The sequence below is a fragment of the Vollenhovia emeryi genome, unplaced genomic scaffold, assembly GCF_000949405.1.
Source record: "Vollenhovia emeryi isolate VEMERY1.0 unplaced genomic scaffold, V.emery_V1.0 DF939192.1, whole genome shotgun sequence".
Classification (NCBI taxonomy): domain Eukaryota; kingdom Metazoa; phylum Arthropoda; class Insecta; order Hymenoptera; family Formicidae; genus Vollenhovia; species Vollenhovia emeryi.
The window spans coordinates 109,576-124,108 of NW_011967174.1; the positions used below are offsets into that span (position 1 = coordinate 109,576).

General features: G+C 38.6%; 1 protein-coding gene across 6 annotated transcripts in view; it reads left to right on the plus strand.

Moving 5' to 3' along the window:
- Positions 1–14,533, plus strand: part of LOC105562243 (protein PRY1-like) — a 45,086-nt gene that overhangs the window by 5,119 nt on the left and 25,434 nt on the right. Inside the window, exon 1 of one of the 6 annotated variants that reach the window (XM_012012914.1) lies at positions 11,833–13,302. The exons of 4 other annotated variants lie outside the window; for them this stretch is intronic. In XM_012012914.1, the coding sequence (XP_011868304.1) occupies positions 13,211–13,302 (92 nt within the window). In that variant the 5' untranslated portion in view covers positions 11,833–13,210. Of the gene's footprint in view, positions 1–11,832; positions 13,303–14,533 lie in introns of those variants that run through there. One more of the 6 variants, XM_012012920.1, reaches the window with a different exon arrangement.

A 14,533-nucleotide genomic window follows, 5' to 3' on the forward strand; every position in this document is an offset into this window, starting at 1 on the left:
GGAAGCACCCAGCGATCGCGCGAAATTTCGGGCACTCCCGTACGCGATGTGAAATACCGCGTAACGCACGAAATATTATTAACAAATATCGCGTGACTTTCTGTCGTACAAATCAGTCAAACTAACAACTTGCATTTGTGATTCGGAAGAACAGGATAATGGATAAATCACTTTTGATTTGGCGATATAAAACGCAACGCGGGCATCGGAAGCATAATCTGCGGTAAAAAAGTAGTTACGAGTGTTAGTCCGCAACGAAACAATATTCCAATCTTTGTCATTTAATCTAATCCTCGAAAAAGTTATGTGAGCGAAATTTTCAGCGATTATTAGTTGTTATTAATTGCAACAGATAATTGAGATAATTTTCGATTACATAATGTAATGACGTGCGATAAGCAACTTCCTTTACTTCCTGCCCGTTCAAATCGCGAAGAACAACAGAGCGAATTACAACGCGAACGCCGAAGTCGCACAAATTTCTCTCTTTTCCCGAAAACAGATTACACGAAATTGATAGTAGATAATTAAAAGCGCGGTGCGTAAACGAGATGTAACCGCGACAAAGTACCACGGTTTACCTTCAAATTTTAGACGAGTTAGTCTCGTGAAATATGTATACGTTGATAAAGAGCCGTCGCCTCAACGTGCAATTCGTTTCTCGTTACAAGTTGTAGAAGCTTAGTAATTAGTCAAGAAACGTTGCTTGTTACTAATGAAGGTGTGCAAATCAATAGTGTTTTATCCCTGCATTTATCGCGATCGAGTCTTAGAAATCGATAACGCAAAAGTAATACTACGCGCGGAGCGTCTCTCGCCACGGCCTGCCGGCTCGACGTTCGGCGAGCGAGTGAGAGCGCGCCGCGACCTTCAGCCCCTTCAGGTATCACGATGGCACGCAAAAACATCGTACGTCACCGCGCCGAGTGAAAAACAACAGAAAAACGTTAAACGTTGAGAATTCGTTGTCCCGCCTACGAAATGGAAAATTCCGTACTTAATATTTTACATTACTTTGTTCCGTGACTACGTTTTGTGTATCATTCTGCGGATTTATTGGTATGGATTAATTTAACGACTAACTCTGTTCAACCGAGAAAATGTTTCGAAACAAAAATCATTGTTACTTAAATTCCAATTACTGAGATTAGAGATTTTACCTCAATAGTTGGTGTACATAAATGTATACATAAATCTAAATTGCAAATCTCCATTTACTATGAATCTAAAAGAGAAGTGATTCCGCGCTTCGAGGAAACATATATTATGCATACATTATATTGCTATGTTGCTGTAATATTACATTGTAATATTTCTGAAGGCGGACATTTTACCGTTGCTGCAATATTGCAGCAGTATTGCAGCAACATTTCGTAGCGTTTAGGCAATGTTGCAATCTTGCCATGAATTATTGCTATAATGTTGCTGAAACCTTGCTGTGCTGTATGGGTTGCCACTAATTAATGTAACTTCAATTTTTAATTGTATTTAATTTAATTCTGCCTTTCGTAGAACGAAAGAAAAATCAACGCATCCACACACGCACACACATTCACACAAGTAAAAATTTAAAATAAAGAACTGAAAATAGAGTAATTTAGAAAAAATAAAAAATTGGTGGTAAAGACGGAATAAATTCAGAATGTACATCTTCGTGTAATTTATAAACATGGCCAATCAAACGAGTTATCTTCTTGTTTCGTAATCGCGTGCAAATATGTGCAAAGCCATACATACGATAAAATACAACAATAAAACGTATGGTGAAAAAGTACACTATACATAAACATGCATAAGCAAAAAAGAGTGGATAAAATTATTCAAGATTATGTAAAAATGGACTTCTTACAGTGTTCTTGCATTTGACTTAAGAATCACAAAATTGAAGATATTTATTCTATTATATCTTGAATATATGTGAAAAGCAAATTATATTCTGTTACAATTATAATTTTGAAAGTTAGTGAAACCATGATACTTTTTTAAATAATTTATAGATAGCGCATTTTTAATTCGGCTATGACATACATTAGAGAGGATATCTACTTTTCTACATACTTAATTGCGTCGATTTGCTGATGCAAATGCGACTAAGCCGGTTTAGCTCAATCTTCAGTGATGTCACTCTCTTCGAGTGCGACAGGTCGAGATGGAACGACCGTAAAACGAAACGCCACGGGAAAACCATAAAGTAGTTGACATATTTAACGACATTCATGCACGAGGCCGCTAATTACATTTCACCCAGGCATGGAATCGCTTGAGATTAATACTTAACGTAGCGAACATCCGTACCTTTGCTCGAGCGGCGGTAAGATTTGACGTAGAAAGCGGAAATTAGCGTGGAATTCTCTAACGGACATAAAAAAATCCGTTAAATTGCACTTCCACTGTGTACCACTTGGGCAATAAAATTATGAAAAAATTCAGAGAATCCGAAAATTGAAAACATGCTTGCTATTCTAACTCGTAGTGTATTTAATGTTAATTAATATTTTTGTAGAAACAGCCATTGATATTATTTATTTTAACATTGCAAATTGAGTTATTTAGTTGGGAAAATAATTTTTAGATCTTATTATGCCAGTTGGCTAGAAAAAATTGCGCGGTCCATTAAATAAAACGTCAATATAAAACTTTTGTCTAAAAATAGAACAAAGTTTCTACATTATTTTGTTTCTTTGAAATGGTTAATAATCAATCACAATTCTATTATCACAGTTACAAAGAAGAAGGCGAAACGTGAGATGTAATTTCAGTGCGAAATCATAAAACTTGCGGCCTAGATTTTCTACAGAACGACAGACCGATGTTACAATTGATCAAAGAAGCCGACATCGTACGGTTTTGCATATTGCAATGTACTGTTACGTGGTTTATGTGAGGCGTCTGGAATACCGTATTGTTCCTGTAGAAGCTGCGAGAGATTATCGCGAGATTCAGCTAGTCACTTCCAATCACTGCCTACCCGTAATCGAAATTCCATGCGTATGAGAATGCAAAACAATTTACGTATTTTGATAAACATCTACCGTGGCTTCATTGGCGGCAATGTAATTAGAAGCTCTCGGCGCAACGCGGCAAAGCATCATCGGATCGAAGATTGCCTCATCGCGATAGTTTTTGCGCGATAACGTCAAGAAGATGTTTTTGTAACTCGTTGAACTGACGGTTTAAAACAACTGAAAAAATACGAAGAAATCGGATGCTTTATACGTTGCTTCGAGAAAATCCTTGGAAACTCTCTAGCGGGAACTTCGACAGGTTTGGCTATCTAAAAATTACTTCGAGTATCCAAAATTAGTCTAAAATTTCTTATGTAAATTTTCAACTTTTTTAAGTAAACTCTTAGACTTGAAAGATTATTTTTAAACACTTTAATTTCATTTAACGTAAATTTTTCAAGGGAATTAACTAGCTCTATTTATATTTCGTTTTTCCATTATAATGTTAATGACCTTTAATTCCGTGCAATTCACTGTCAGCGAAATGTCTGAGCACATATGTCATATGTTTAGTATATGCTAGATATAGAGTTTTAAATTATTAAATATAGTTTCGTTTCATAAGAATACACCTACACAGTCCTGTATAGATTACAATTTGTAATTTTTATTGAAAATTACTTCAACGTATCATTAGCGTGGAAACAACCACTTGTGAGATGTCTTTCTATATATGCTCTTTGGTCAGCTGAAGGAACTTTCTCCGTCTCACTGTCAAGGATTTCTCGAGTAGATAGACGGTTTAAAGCTTTTCATTCTCTCTTCTTGATCTTTTCTTCTTTGTTTCGCACGGAAGTAAGTGGAATAAAGAGATTTCCTCTCTTACTGATCAGTAATCAAATATCGACATTGGCAGATTTATGAAACAGTCGTGAACGGTCGTGAACTAATAAAACTGCCGCGATCGCATACGCTGACTTAACTGGCGCCAGTGCACTTCTTTCCGCTTGTCTGCTTATTAAGTTCGCAAGAGCTCGTCGGAAACGAGAGCTCGCTAAGTATATATTCCTTCATAAGTATGTAATCTCGACTATCTTAATTAATATGCTGATATAAATCTTCTTCGTATCGTTCACCAGCAGTATCTGAGTTTCAACAGTTGTGTTGAATGAATCGATATTAATTCCAATATTAATATTAATACACACAAGTGTCAGAAAGAATAATCATTATGTATAAAATATTCAATTATATATAAAAATTGGGAAGCATTAAAGAAATAATAATTAATTTTTTAAATATTGTGTAGGAAATCCGACACATAAAACCAAACATATCTTCAGACACTAATAATATATACACTTAATTTATATTTTTAATGTACAATTTATAAATTTACAATAAAGTTAGAAAATAATAAAAAATTGGCAATGATAAATGATATACTAAAATTTTGTTGTTTGTTAATTTTCAATGAAAAGTATTAGGATAAAGAAATTTTCGCTAGCTTACAACTATTGTAACTTTCGAAATTTGCGTGGTTTTATATAGGCGTATACACGTGCAAAAATTAAATTAATTTCCTATAATTTACTTCAATCTTGTAATGTCATTACGTAGAAGCTCACTCTTTTGCATCTGCGTTACAATACCTTACAGATAGCTTACCTTACATCATTTCTTTCCTTTCACGATCTTGTTCAGGAACGTTTGTCCTGTATCGCCTTAAAAGTTACATCATATAATCCTTTCCAATGACCTGAGATGCCTTTGTGAGCACACTTTGCATAATCAGATATTTTCAGCATCATGCATGTTTTAACTTTGTTTATTCAAAATAATGTTCCAAAACTCTTATAATTACTCAATATTTTGATTGCACAGATTCTTTTTATTCGGTTTGAGATTAATTCCAAAGTAAAGATAAGGTTTAAATACTCAGTACCTAGTATATATACAATATCAATATTACAGATAATATAATATTGTAACGAGCATAAGTGTTTAATTAAATTATATTTTGCAGAAAGCGAGAGTGAATCTGTACCCACAAAAATTGCTGAGACTTTTGTTAGGTAAAGATTCACTCTCGCTTTCTGGGTTAGAAAGTTGTACTATTGGCATCCGAGTCCTCCTTGCCATCGTGACGCAACGTACCTTACAGACGGGATTAGAATCCGTTCCGCGGTAATGCGAGCCGCTTTATCTCGATGACCGACTGTTACTAGAGTTCGTAATGTCACAGAATAATAACTATGTTCCAATCTAGAACAAGTCGCAATGGCCCGACAAAAGAAACTCAAATCTGATTGTAATCGAGTCGTTCGAGAAGGCCACGTGTCATTACAGTTGGCAGGAAGCCACGGTCTGAGTACTAAACGTATATACATGTACAATTGTCCATGTGTCAAAGACGCGCCGAAGAACATTACGCTTGAACAATAAAGTCCCTTTATTCTCTGTCTCGCTCGGTCATTCTGGCTTCCCTTTTTCATAGAGCACACGGTGGGTCCATTTATACTACGTCCACGATAATTACGTATTTTCATAAAAAAATTAATACGATTTATTTCAACTTCTTTGCTCCATATTTATCTATTAAGTTTTTATTCAACGATGCATATACTTTCAAATACTTTTTATGCATTGGCGTATATTTTTCTAATCTATGTCTTTTGAGAAATATTAAAACAAATATAAAATTATTTCCTAGCTAGAAGGAGGCGAGTCATACACGTATATACACTGCGGTTTATATTCTCGAACGCAGTCTAGATTCTGAACAATGGTAGCTTCTACAGTCGATCAATACCGAACGAAGATTCAATCCCGCCATATGGCAGGTGGTATAAGATATTGATGGTCAGGCAAAAATCCCCGTATCTTTAGTGGAGAAGCAGAATCTATTCTTACAATATTCATTGAAGCGCGTATCAACGATACATGTTCCCGGAAACGAGATAACCGCATGTTGGACACAGCAGCTGCGGCTAATCCCGTGGATTACAATTATTGACCGCCAACGTGTGCAGTGCCAGGTCGCGTTCAATTGACCTCCAATACACGAGCTGTACATTCTTCCGATTGTTATTAGGTCCGCCGTGCGTGACGGCCGCTAGCTAACTTGCTTTCGTCAATTCCTAATTACGCCGATGATCTAATGGTATACACGAAGGAAGAAACACTGGCAATCATCGCAGCTAAAGGTCAATTTCCATTCCTCTGCACATCAAATTTAGTGTTTGAACATTGACACAATTTAAGATTGACTGGGTCGCATCAAGTTTCCAAAATTTCACGTGTATGTAATTGAAGAGCTAATTCCAGTGTAATTCAAATAATTCGCAGATTATTTACACCAATTTTATAAGGTAATCTGTGATCAATTATTCAATTATCCAATCAAACAATTATGAAACTTTAAAAATTATACTAAACCGCAATTGTCAGCTGCCAAAAATCTCTCGATAATAACTAAAATACTTTTCATGAGGATTGACAGTCTGTGTAGTTTACTTCGTAATAATTTTACTCGAATACACAATCTTGTAAATAACTGAAGTTTCTCTTAATATAAAAAACCACTTCTAATATTTCGTATAACCAGAAGAGTACTCTTTTGTGTACAGATATTCTTCAATCAAGATGAAAGGCAATTCTCGTTCGGTTAACCTTATTACAAATTAAGAAGCCCATTTATTTAACTGACCACACCTTCCACAAGGAACGAATTGATAAAGAAATGAGGTACTTTTGTATTCTCGCGATCCTATCGAGTAATAACGTGAATGCGAAAGCTTGTTCACCTTTTCAAGATCCGTGATCAAAACCTCTCGTAGTCGTTGTATGCATCGCGTCGTACAAATGGTCGTAAATAATTGAGGGTCAACGTCTAAACAGACTGTGATAGGTCACACTAGACATTATCTCGTGGAAATTCTCTCTGAGGAATAAAAGGAAAATTTATATCATTACTGTGTAGTTTCAAGTTTATTTCGAGCATCTTGTTTCCCTCACCAGTGAGGCAAAAATCTTTGAAAAATTGAAAAATATATAATTGCTTTCTCTTTTAACTAATCAAAAGAAATGCACTGTTAAAAAAAATATAAAAGAGGCATACTATGAATTATTAAATTATTAAATTATTATGTATTATACGTACTTCAGTGATAGTGAACGACCTGGAAATTAAGACAGTTTCACCACGACACGAACTGAATAAATTCGAGATCGATGGCTCGCTTACCGTTAATCCTGTGGCCTTCTCGCGTGGCTTCGCTCGATCGAGGATCTGATCTACCTATCATCAGACGACACCGCTGGCTTTACGCCCGAACGATTGCATGGATCGAAGATCTCTTCTTGCTCTATCGCTTCCTTGAGAAATTCTCTCGATTCGACGAATGTAGCTATCTAATAATTTCACAGTGAAAACTGTACGGAGAAATCTGTTTAATTCTATTTAAAAACTGTTTAATATACTGAATGAAATTAATTTTCTTTCAAGGGAAAAGAAAAAAAGACTACCTTCCTTTATCAAAAGTAGATTGATAATAGTAAATTGAAAAAAAATGTCTTTCTCTTTTACATTTTTAAGCTCAAGTGCACACATTTTTTAATCTATGATACATATTTGAATTTAGAATAAAATTATATAGTATAAAATGTCCGTCGTACGTGCGCATCTCACTTACTTAATTTTACAAATTTCAACAGGGTTAAAGCGATCTTCATATCCAATTATCAATCAAAAATTCGAAAGTACAATGGCTGGATATTATCGTGGAAAAAAGCGCTCGTATTCTTTTAGTTTGTACAGTAATCAAGTGCGTATAGTCCAGTGCCTTTGCATGATTAATACAGGACCGAAAGGAGTTGAAAATGTGCCTGCAAATTATTACATTCTCGAAGTACGTTTCTTGAAATATCTTTCTTCGAAAGTGCCCTCCTACCCGACCGCTCGCAAAGTGATTGATCTATGCTACCGTAACGCTCTTAAAAAGCACGGTGGCGGCAATCCAACGGCCCTTAAGATAACGGGAACTCCGACGGATCGCCGGCGGAAGCGACGATTTTAAGTGCGGACTGAAAGACATATTTCGGGACGCGATCTATATTTACACGCGGGTGTACGCACCTACGTGTACGAGAGAGCGCCGAGCGATTTACGCGTCTGCGACTCTCTCGACATTCCGCGCAACTTTCTTTGTGGTTCCCCGGGGAATGTATGTACGTGCGTGCACACACCGCACGCTGCTCTCTGGAATCCCGCTTACGGAATGCGGTGCGAAACTTTAGTCCCGCGACTTCATCTTTGACCACCGACCGGCAACGTTTGCGGATTTATGTGGCGCCTAAATTACGTCGTTGTCACTTTACATGAATTACTGGCACCGCTGATTGCTCATTCCAGAGGTGTATCGCTTACCAGAATTAAGCCGTCTATTTGTGACAGTGTTTGTAAAAGAATGTCGTGAGAAGATGCTTGCATCGTTTGAAACAATTCTCACATAAATGATTTTACAAAATAACTTCCTTAAAAGATACTTTAAGTTAAGAAAATTTGGTTTGGAAATGGAAATCAGAAAAAGAGGAAGAAAGAAATGCTAAGAAGTAATACCTACATTCTCCGAAAGAAACGATTAAAACTGAAGCACGTAAACAGGAAAGAAAACACGAAAAGTCGACGCGAACAATATTTCGCTCATGCGTATCGTGGAACTCGATCAATAAATGCATAGAAATGGTAGCAAAGAATGGCGGAAAGCGCGGCTTACATTGTCCACAGAGATCACAGTTCTACAATAATTTCTCTATCAAAAGCGATGCAATTTGTGAGAATATAAAATTGATGTAATTTATTGAGATGTGATCGATATCTTATTTACGCTTAGCACGCAAGCAGGATATGAAGTAATTCGAAGCTAAGTATATATGTTCAAATTCAGTTAGCTTTGCGAGTACGAGAAATGGCCGAAGGGGATACCGCAACTATAATTGAAGGAAGCATCCGCCTAGGCAATTCATGACAACATTCCGCATAGTTTCAGCTCGGGTGTGCCGTTTTCAGTCTAGCATCATTACGTATAATTTATAATGATCACACAGTAGGCACCGCTTTGCGGCCAATACAGGAAACTTATCATCATTGCGTATGAAGAGGACTGACGTCCAAATTCTCAACATCGTTTCCATTCTCCGGGTGTCATCAGTCATTTATTCTCCGTGAAAGTTTCATCCTTTTATTGTACCTTGCTACGATAATTGGACTCGACTTGGTCGTACAGTAGATCTGTGTTAAATGTAATGCTTTCCCAAGAATAAAGATATATATTAAGTTTAGTAGTTATTAATTAAGTACCAATAGTAATTAAGTTTAATTTTTTTAAGTGTCTAACTAGACAAGATAAAATAATAAAGTACAATTTATTTGTCTAGAATAAAATAATCCTTTATTAAATTTATTAAATCAGGGTTTTTTAAGAGTTAATTAGCTCGCCATGCTTCTTCACAAAGCAAAATAATGCAAGAAATATTGAACGAGAAGTAAAATAACGACCGTTAGTTGGAAACTAGTAAAATAAATGATTGAAGAATAGCTGAATAAAGAAGGCAGTCTTTTCTTTTTATATAAATGAAGTAACGCATTTTTAATTGCGCATGATAAGATCTAAAAATAAATATTTTACAAGCATACATTTTGTTGTTATAGAATATTAATCGGAAAACATAACTTCCCGGCTTTTAAATACAGCTGGATAATATAATATATTGAGACGTAAAACCACACGAGAATCTTGGATTTTCTATAAATTCTACTTATATCACTCTCTTACGTATTCCTATTCGTTTCTCCATTATTTATAATGCAAACATTTTCACAAGCTTCAAACAGAACCGACAACGCACTGTATATGCAAGTGTTATCTTTCGAAGCACTTTATATATACCGTTATCTAACTTTCGTCGACAACTTGCACATGTCGCGGGTTCTCTATGCGACGCGTGCCCTATTCCCCTGAGCTGGAATAGCTTGACGCTACAAGCCGCTACTTAGAGGCAGGGACCCCCCTCGGGCCTCAGAAATTCATTCGTGAAACATTCCACATAATTTCATGTCGGCAACGTTTTCGGCATGGCATACCGTCGCGCCGAGCGTTACACGCAATTTAGAACACTTGGCCCGCGAGATCGCCGGTATTGTCAGGATTATCCGCGACAGGGTCCTGTCGCGAGCGCAAACGTATTCCGTGCTCTTCTATACGCTTCAAGCTCGCGTACGGTGCAACCGCTCGACATGGAAATTTATGCGAGTTATAATTCACACATATATGACCGTGCTTCTACGTGCCGTGGATTTCTTGTTCCTATTCACGACATCGCCGGGGATTTAAGGATTTAAATATGTAGAAGGAAATTTTTAATGACAATAAGTATCAAATATATAGAAACAATTGTCGCCACTTTTTTTCTGTTATATTTTTCTTGTTACGGAAAATAATGGAAAGAATTCACTGAGACGGGATTATCGTAAGTTAAAAAAATACAGTTGTTTTGGCTGGAGGATTTATTTATAAAATAATTTGCATTTTAATATCGCGGGGAACGATGATCCCTAAGTGAAGATCAATCAACAGATGTTACTAAAATCCCAGCTGCAATTGATCTTCGCGAGGATTCCACGTTTCGGGCACGAGTTATGTGGCGGATAGCCAGATTCCAGATTTCTGGTGGTCACGGCGCGGTTATAAACGTGGCCTCTCTCGTCACCTCGCGGTAATAAGCGCCTATCACCATCATCGCGAACCGTTAAATATCGCCGATGCTGATGCATCTTAATGGAACGGGAATTTGGACGACGTAAACTTGCCGATTGTTATCGCGCATGAATTAATTGAAGCGACTTAGACCGTTCCTCTGTTCGTAATTAATAGCCATTAGAACGAGCTGTACACGACTCCGTAGTCTCGCGAGAGCGGATCGGAACGGAAATCGATCGAGATAGTGAAATATCTACCCGATCGTCGGGGTCTTAATCCGGGCAATGATCCGTTGCGTGCGGCCCTTAATTGGTCAGCCCTCAACGAGCTTGATATTACGGATCCGGCGATAAGGCTGCACGTACAGACTTCGAGGAATGTAAAGGATGATCTTGCGAATTATGGGAGATGATACGCGTCTTCCGTCTTAAGCTTTACGTTTCTTTTTAAATAATCTTTTGTTAAGATCATCTAAATTTAATTCGCTGGTTATATTTTATTGTTCGATAAAGATCCTTGTGAGATATTGCTGAGCACATAAAATATTTGTTATATACTGCAAACATTTTAAGATAAAGTCTTCAAATCTAAACTTAAGTTGTTAATTTTGCTGGTAAGAGCAGGGATAAAATTGTTGTGACATAATAAACGGTTGTACACTGAAATATACAAAGTCGTTTGCTTTAACTTTGATTATAGCCAACTGTTTTTAAATTTGCATTATAAAAGTTGGTCATAGATATTGTTAATACGCTAACAATCTTTATTCCCTCTCTCTCCCTCTTGTTATTTTATTTTTACTATTTCTTCAAAATGGTTTATACTCCATAAACGTATTCACCCCGCGTATAAAATGTTTTCTATCTTGATCAACGACTGAGGAATCTTCAATGAAAAGTTTCTCGTATCCTATTCTGCCAAGGGAGGAAAGTGTAATTTTCACTTTTCGTGGAATTCACATGAGAAAAGATCTCGGGGAAAAATGCTAGGTGAAGAATGACACTATTCGCGAGCATCTAATTCAGCCCCACCTGTGCTCGAGCGTGTGCGCGCGCGCGCGCGCGCCCAAGTACTTATGAAACCTGCGCGGCACGCGGCGCGGCAACCAGTCCGATTCCTCGTCGCACTGCGATACGGTCGATAGAAGCGAGCCACGTAGCGTAGCCCACGGTGGTTGCATTGAATTGCAGTAACGCGAACGCGAACGCTACCGCATGGCGTACGGGACTCACCCCCGGACACCACGGATCACTTTACGCGCTCCTCCCCTTCCCGGCATCGGGGACCAGAGCCCGTTCATTCCGCTCGTGGATGTTGGACAAGTCACGACCGCGTGAACGATACGTTACAGTTCACTTCGGAATTCGTCAAGTGTTCGTGAACATTACAGAGGAACCTCGCTGTGTTGTGCAAGGAATAATTTTTGCGTGAAAACTAGTTTGCATACAATTATATTCGTTGCTTTAAACGCGTGTTTCGTGAATAGTTTGTGACCCGAAAGTTTCGCAGAAGCCTTTTGTAAAACTTCAAGATAATTCAGTTGTTTTTTTACCCCATTCAATCCCGTTTGCAGTCGGAGACTGCAATAGTATGAGGATTTTACGTATTTACGCGAGTTTTCCAAGGCTTGGAAAACAAAGGCATCTCCAGGGTGTGAAGAATCCTCAATGAGCGGTCGTCGAAGAAATTGGAAACGACCGATTCACCACAGTTACGTGAATCTCTCTTGTACACGCAAGTCGACGATCGCGGCATTACGGATGAAAGGATTTGCGTTAGATCGTTTCAGAATTTCCCGAACCGCGGAACCGCGACGTGACGCTAACTGGGGACAGAAGGAAGGTGAAAGAGCTGCCGAAAAAGTACGAGGAAAAAACTGTGTATAATCAAACACGCACGAACGAACATCAATCAACTGTAACGTTTCGTGCAAACAAGCGTTCATTACCGTGACATTGGACACTGCTGTGAAAACTGTTTACGTATTACGTCGACATCGATATACATCGATACATCGATACTTGGTCAATTCGCGCCGCGATTTTTCGCATCGATTTGCGCGAGGAACCGCTGACCTCGAGAAGAGACCACGCTTCTCCTCTAACTTTTCCTTTGCGGATCGTTGAACGATAAATCCATCGGTGATCTGCATCTGATGGCTCGACTTGTCTATTGGACAACGCCGGCCGCGTCAAAATTTCCGAGCCCCGTCAGATATCGCGAGGATATCTTCGAGTGAATTTAAAGGGATTACGCGCGTGGACCGCGGAGTACAATTTAAAGGGCGGAGGACGTGGATGCAGAGAGACGCCCGCAAAGTATCGATCGACCTGCATCTTGAAGAGGATGCGCCCTTCGGTCTCGTAAGAGGCGAATCCCCGTTGTGGTCACGTGTCGCGCGGGACAGACGCGGCGGGAAGGGAAACGAGGAAAGGGACAGTGGGCGGGCGAGGAGGAGAGACGTTTTCCGACAGGCGACGCGACGCGCCGCGACGCGACGCCGTCATGGAAAATCGATTCGCCGCCGACCACCACCCCGCGGCAACCACCCGTCGCAGTGCAATGACCTCCAAACCGGGAAGATCCTATAGCGTGAGGTAAGCAGCTTCGTAGTGGCGATCGGAGGGTGGGTGGAGAGGGGGCGGGAAAGCGATGAGTTGACTAAGGAAAGAGAGCCTGTGGTCCCCCTCGTAGAAAATAGCTGTGGCTCCACGCCGCGTCCCCGGCGTCTACGACTTTCGCAACGTTTTTCTCTATTTTACTTACTTCCGGCCTCGGCTTGAGAAACGTTTTTAAACCTACGGTTTTGTCGCTTCTTCTTCTTCTTCTTCTTTTTTTTACAGAAAAGAAGAACATCAGCTTCTCTTGTGACGCTGATGCTTCACACGCGGTACATGGCCTCGTTAGGATAAATGAGATAAATGCAGCGTGTCGACATTTTATTTTGACGCTTTGTTCACAAATGTATATAATATAATGATATCTATATCATAATAATCGTGGAAATATTTTGTGATTAAATTAGTTATATTTCGTTATATTAAAAAAAATGTTGAGAATTGCACATTTTTATTCTTCTTCTCGATAATAGAAAAACTCGGAGCGCGTGTTTTACTCGCTGCTTGCTTGAAAAAACGACGATTATATAAAATTAAGGTTTTATTTATTTAATCACGTGTCGTTTAAATTATGCTTTGAAATGAACATTGAAGAGGAAAACTATCTATAAGTTAATGTTAAAATATTTTTTATTAGTTGAACACGAAATAACCGAAGGGACTTGCATTTCATCGATTAAAAGATAAAGGAATTTCTGCGATTCTTCGTTTCACTTTCGTTCGCGTCTTTTCGAGGTCGGGGTTTAAGCCGGGCGTTCTAAAGCGGAAGGCAAGGTCATCTCTTCGCGATACGACGCAAGCACGGATGCAACAAAAGCGCATCTTTCGACCGCGACATTCCCCATAATTCGCATGTGCGTAAGCAACGTGCGTGAAACACTGATTCTGCATTTAGATTGCGCGTAAGGACTATTCTTACAGAATATATGATGCTAAACGCAGCTGATTTTAAATTATTGCAAACATCCGAAATGACGTACTAACATATATTGAAATATATTTTGGATATACAGGGTGAGTCTTTCCATATCCGACAAAATTTTTGAGAAGGTAGAACGGATCGAGATGAATGGAAAAGTCCTGTACCATTTTGCAATTTTCGTAATAGTTAACAAGTAATTAATTATTAAAAATCGTTGTCTTAGGCCGGCCTACCGCCCAATTCGAGCGCGTGGCGAGATGTGCGCATAGCATTATCGATCGCCAGGCG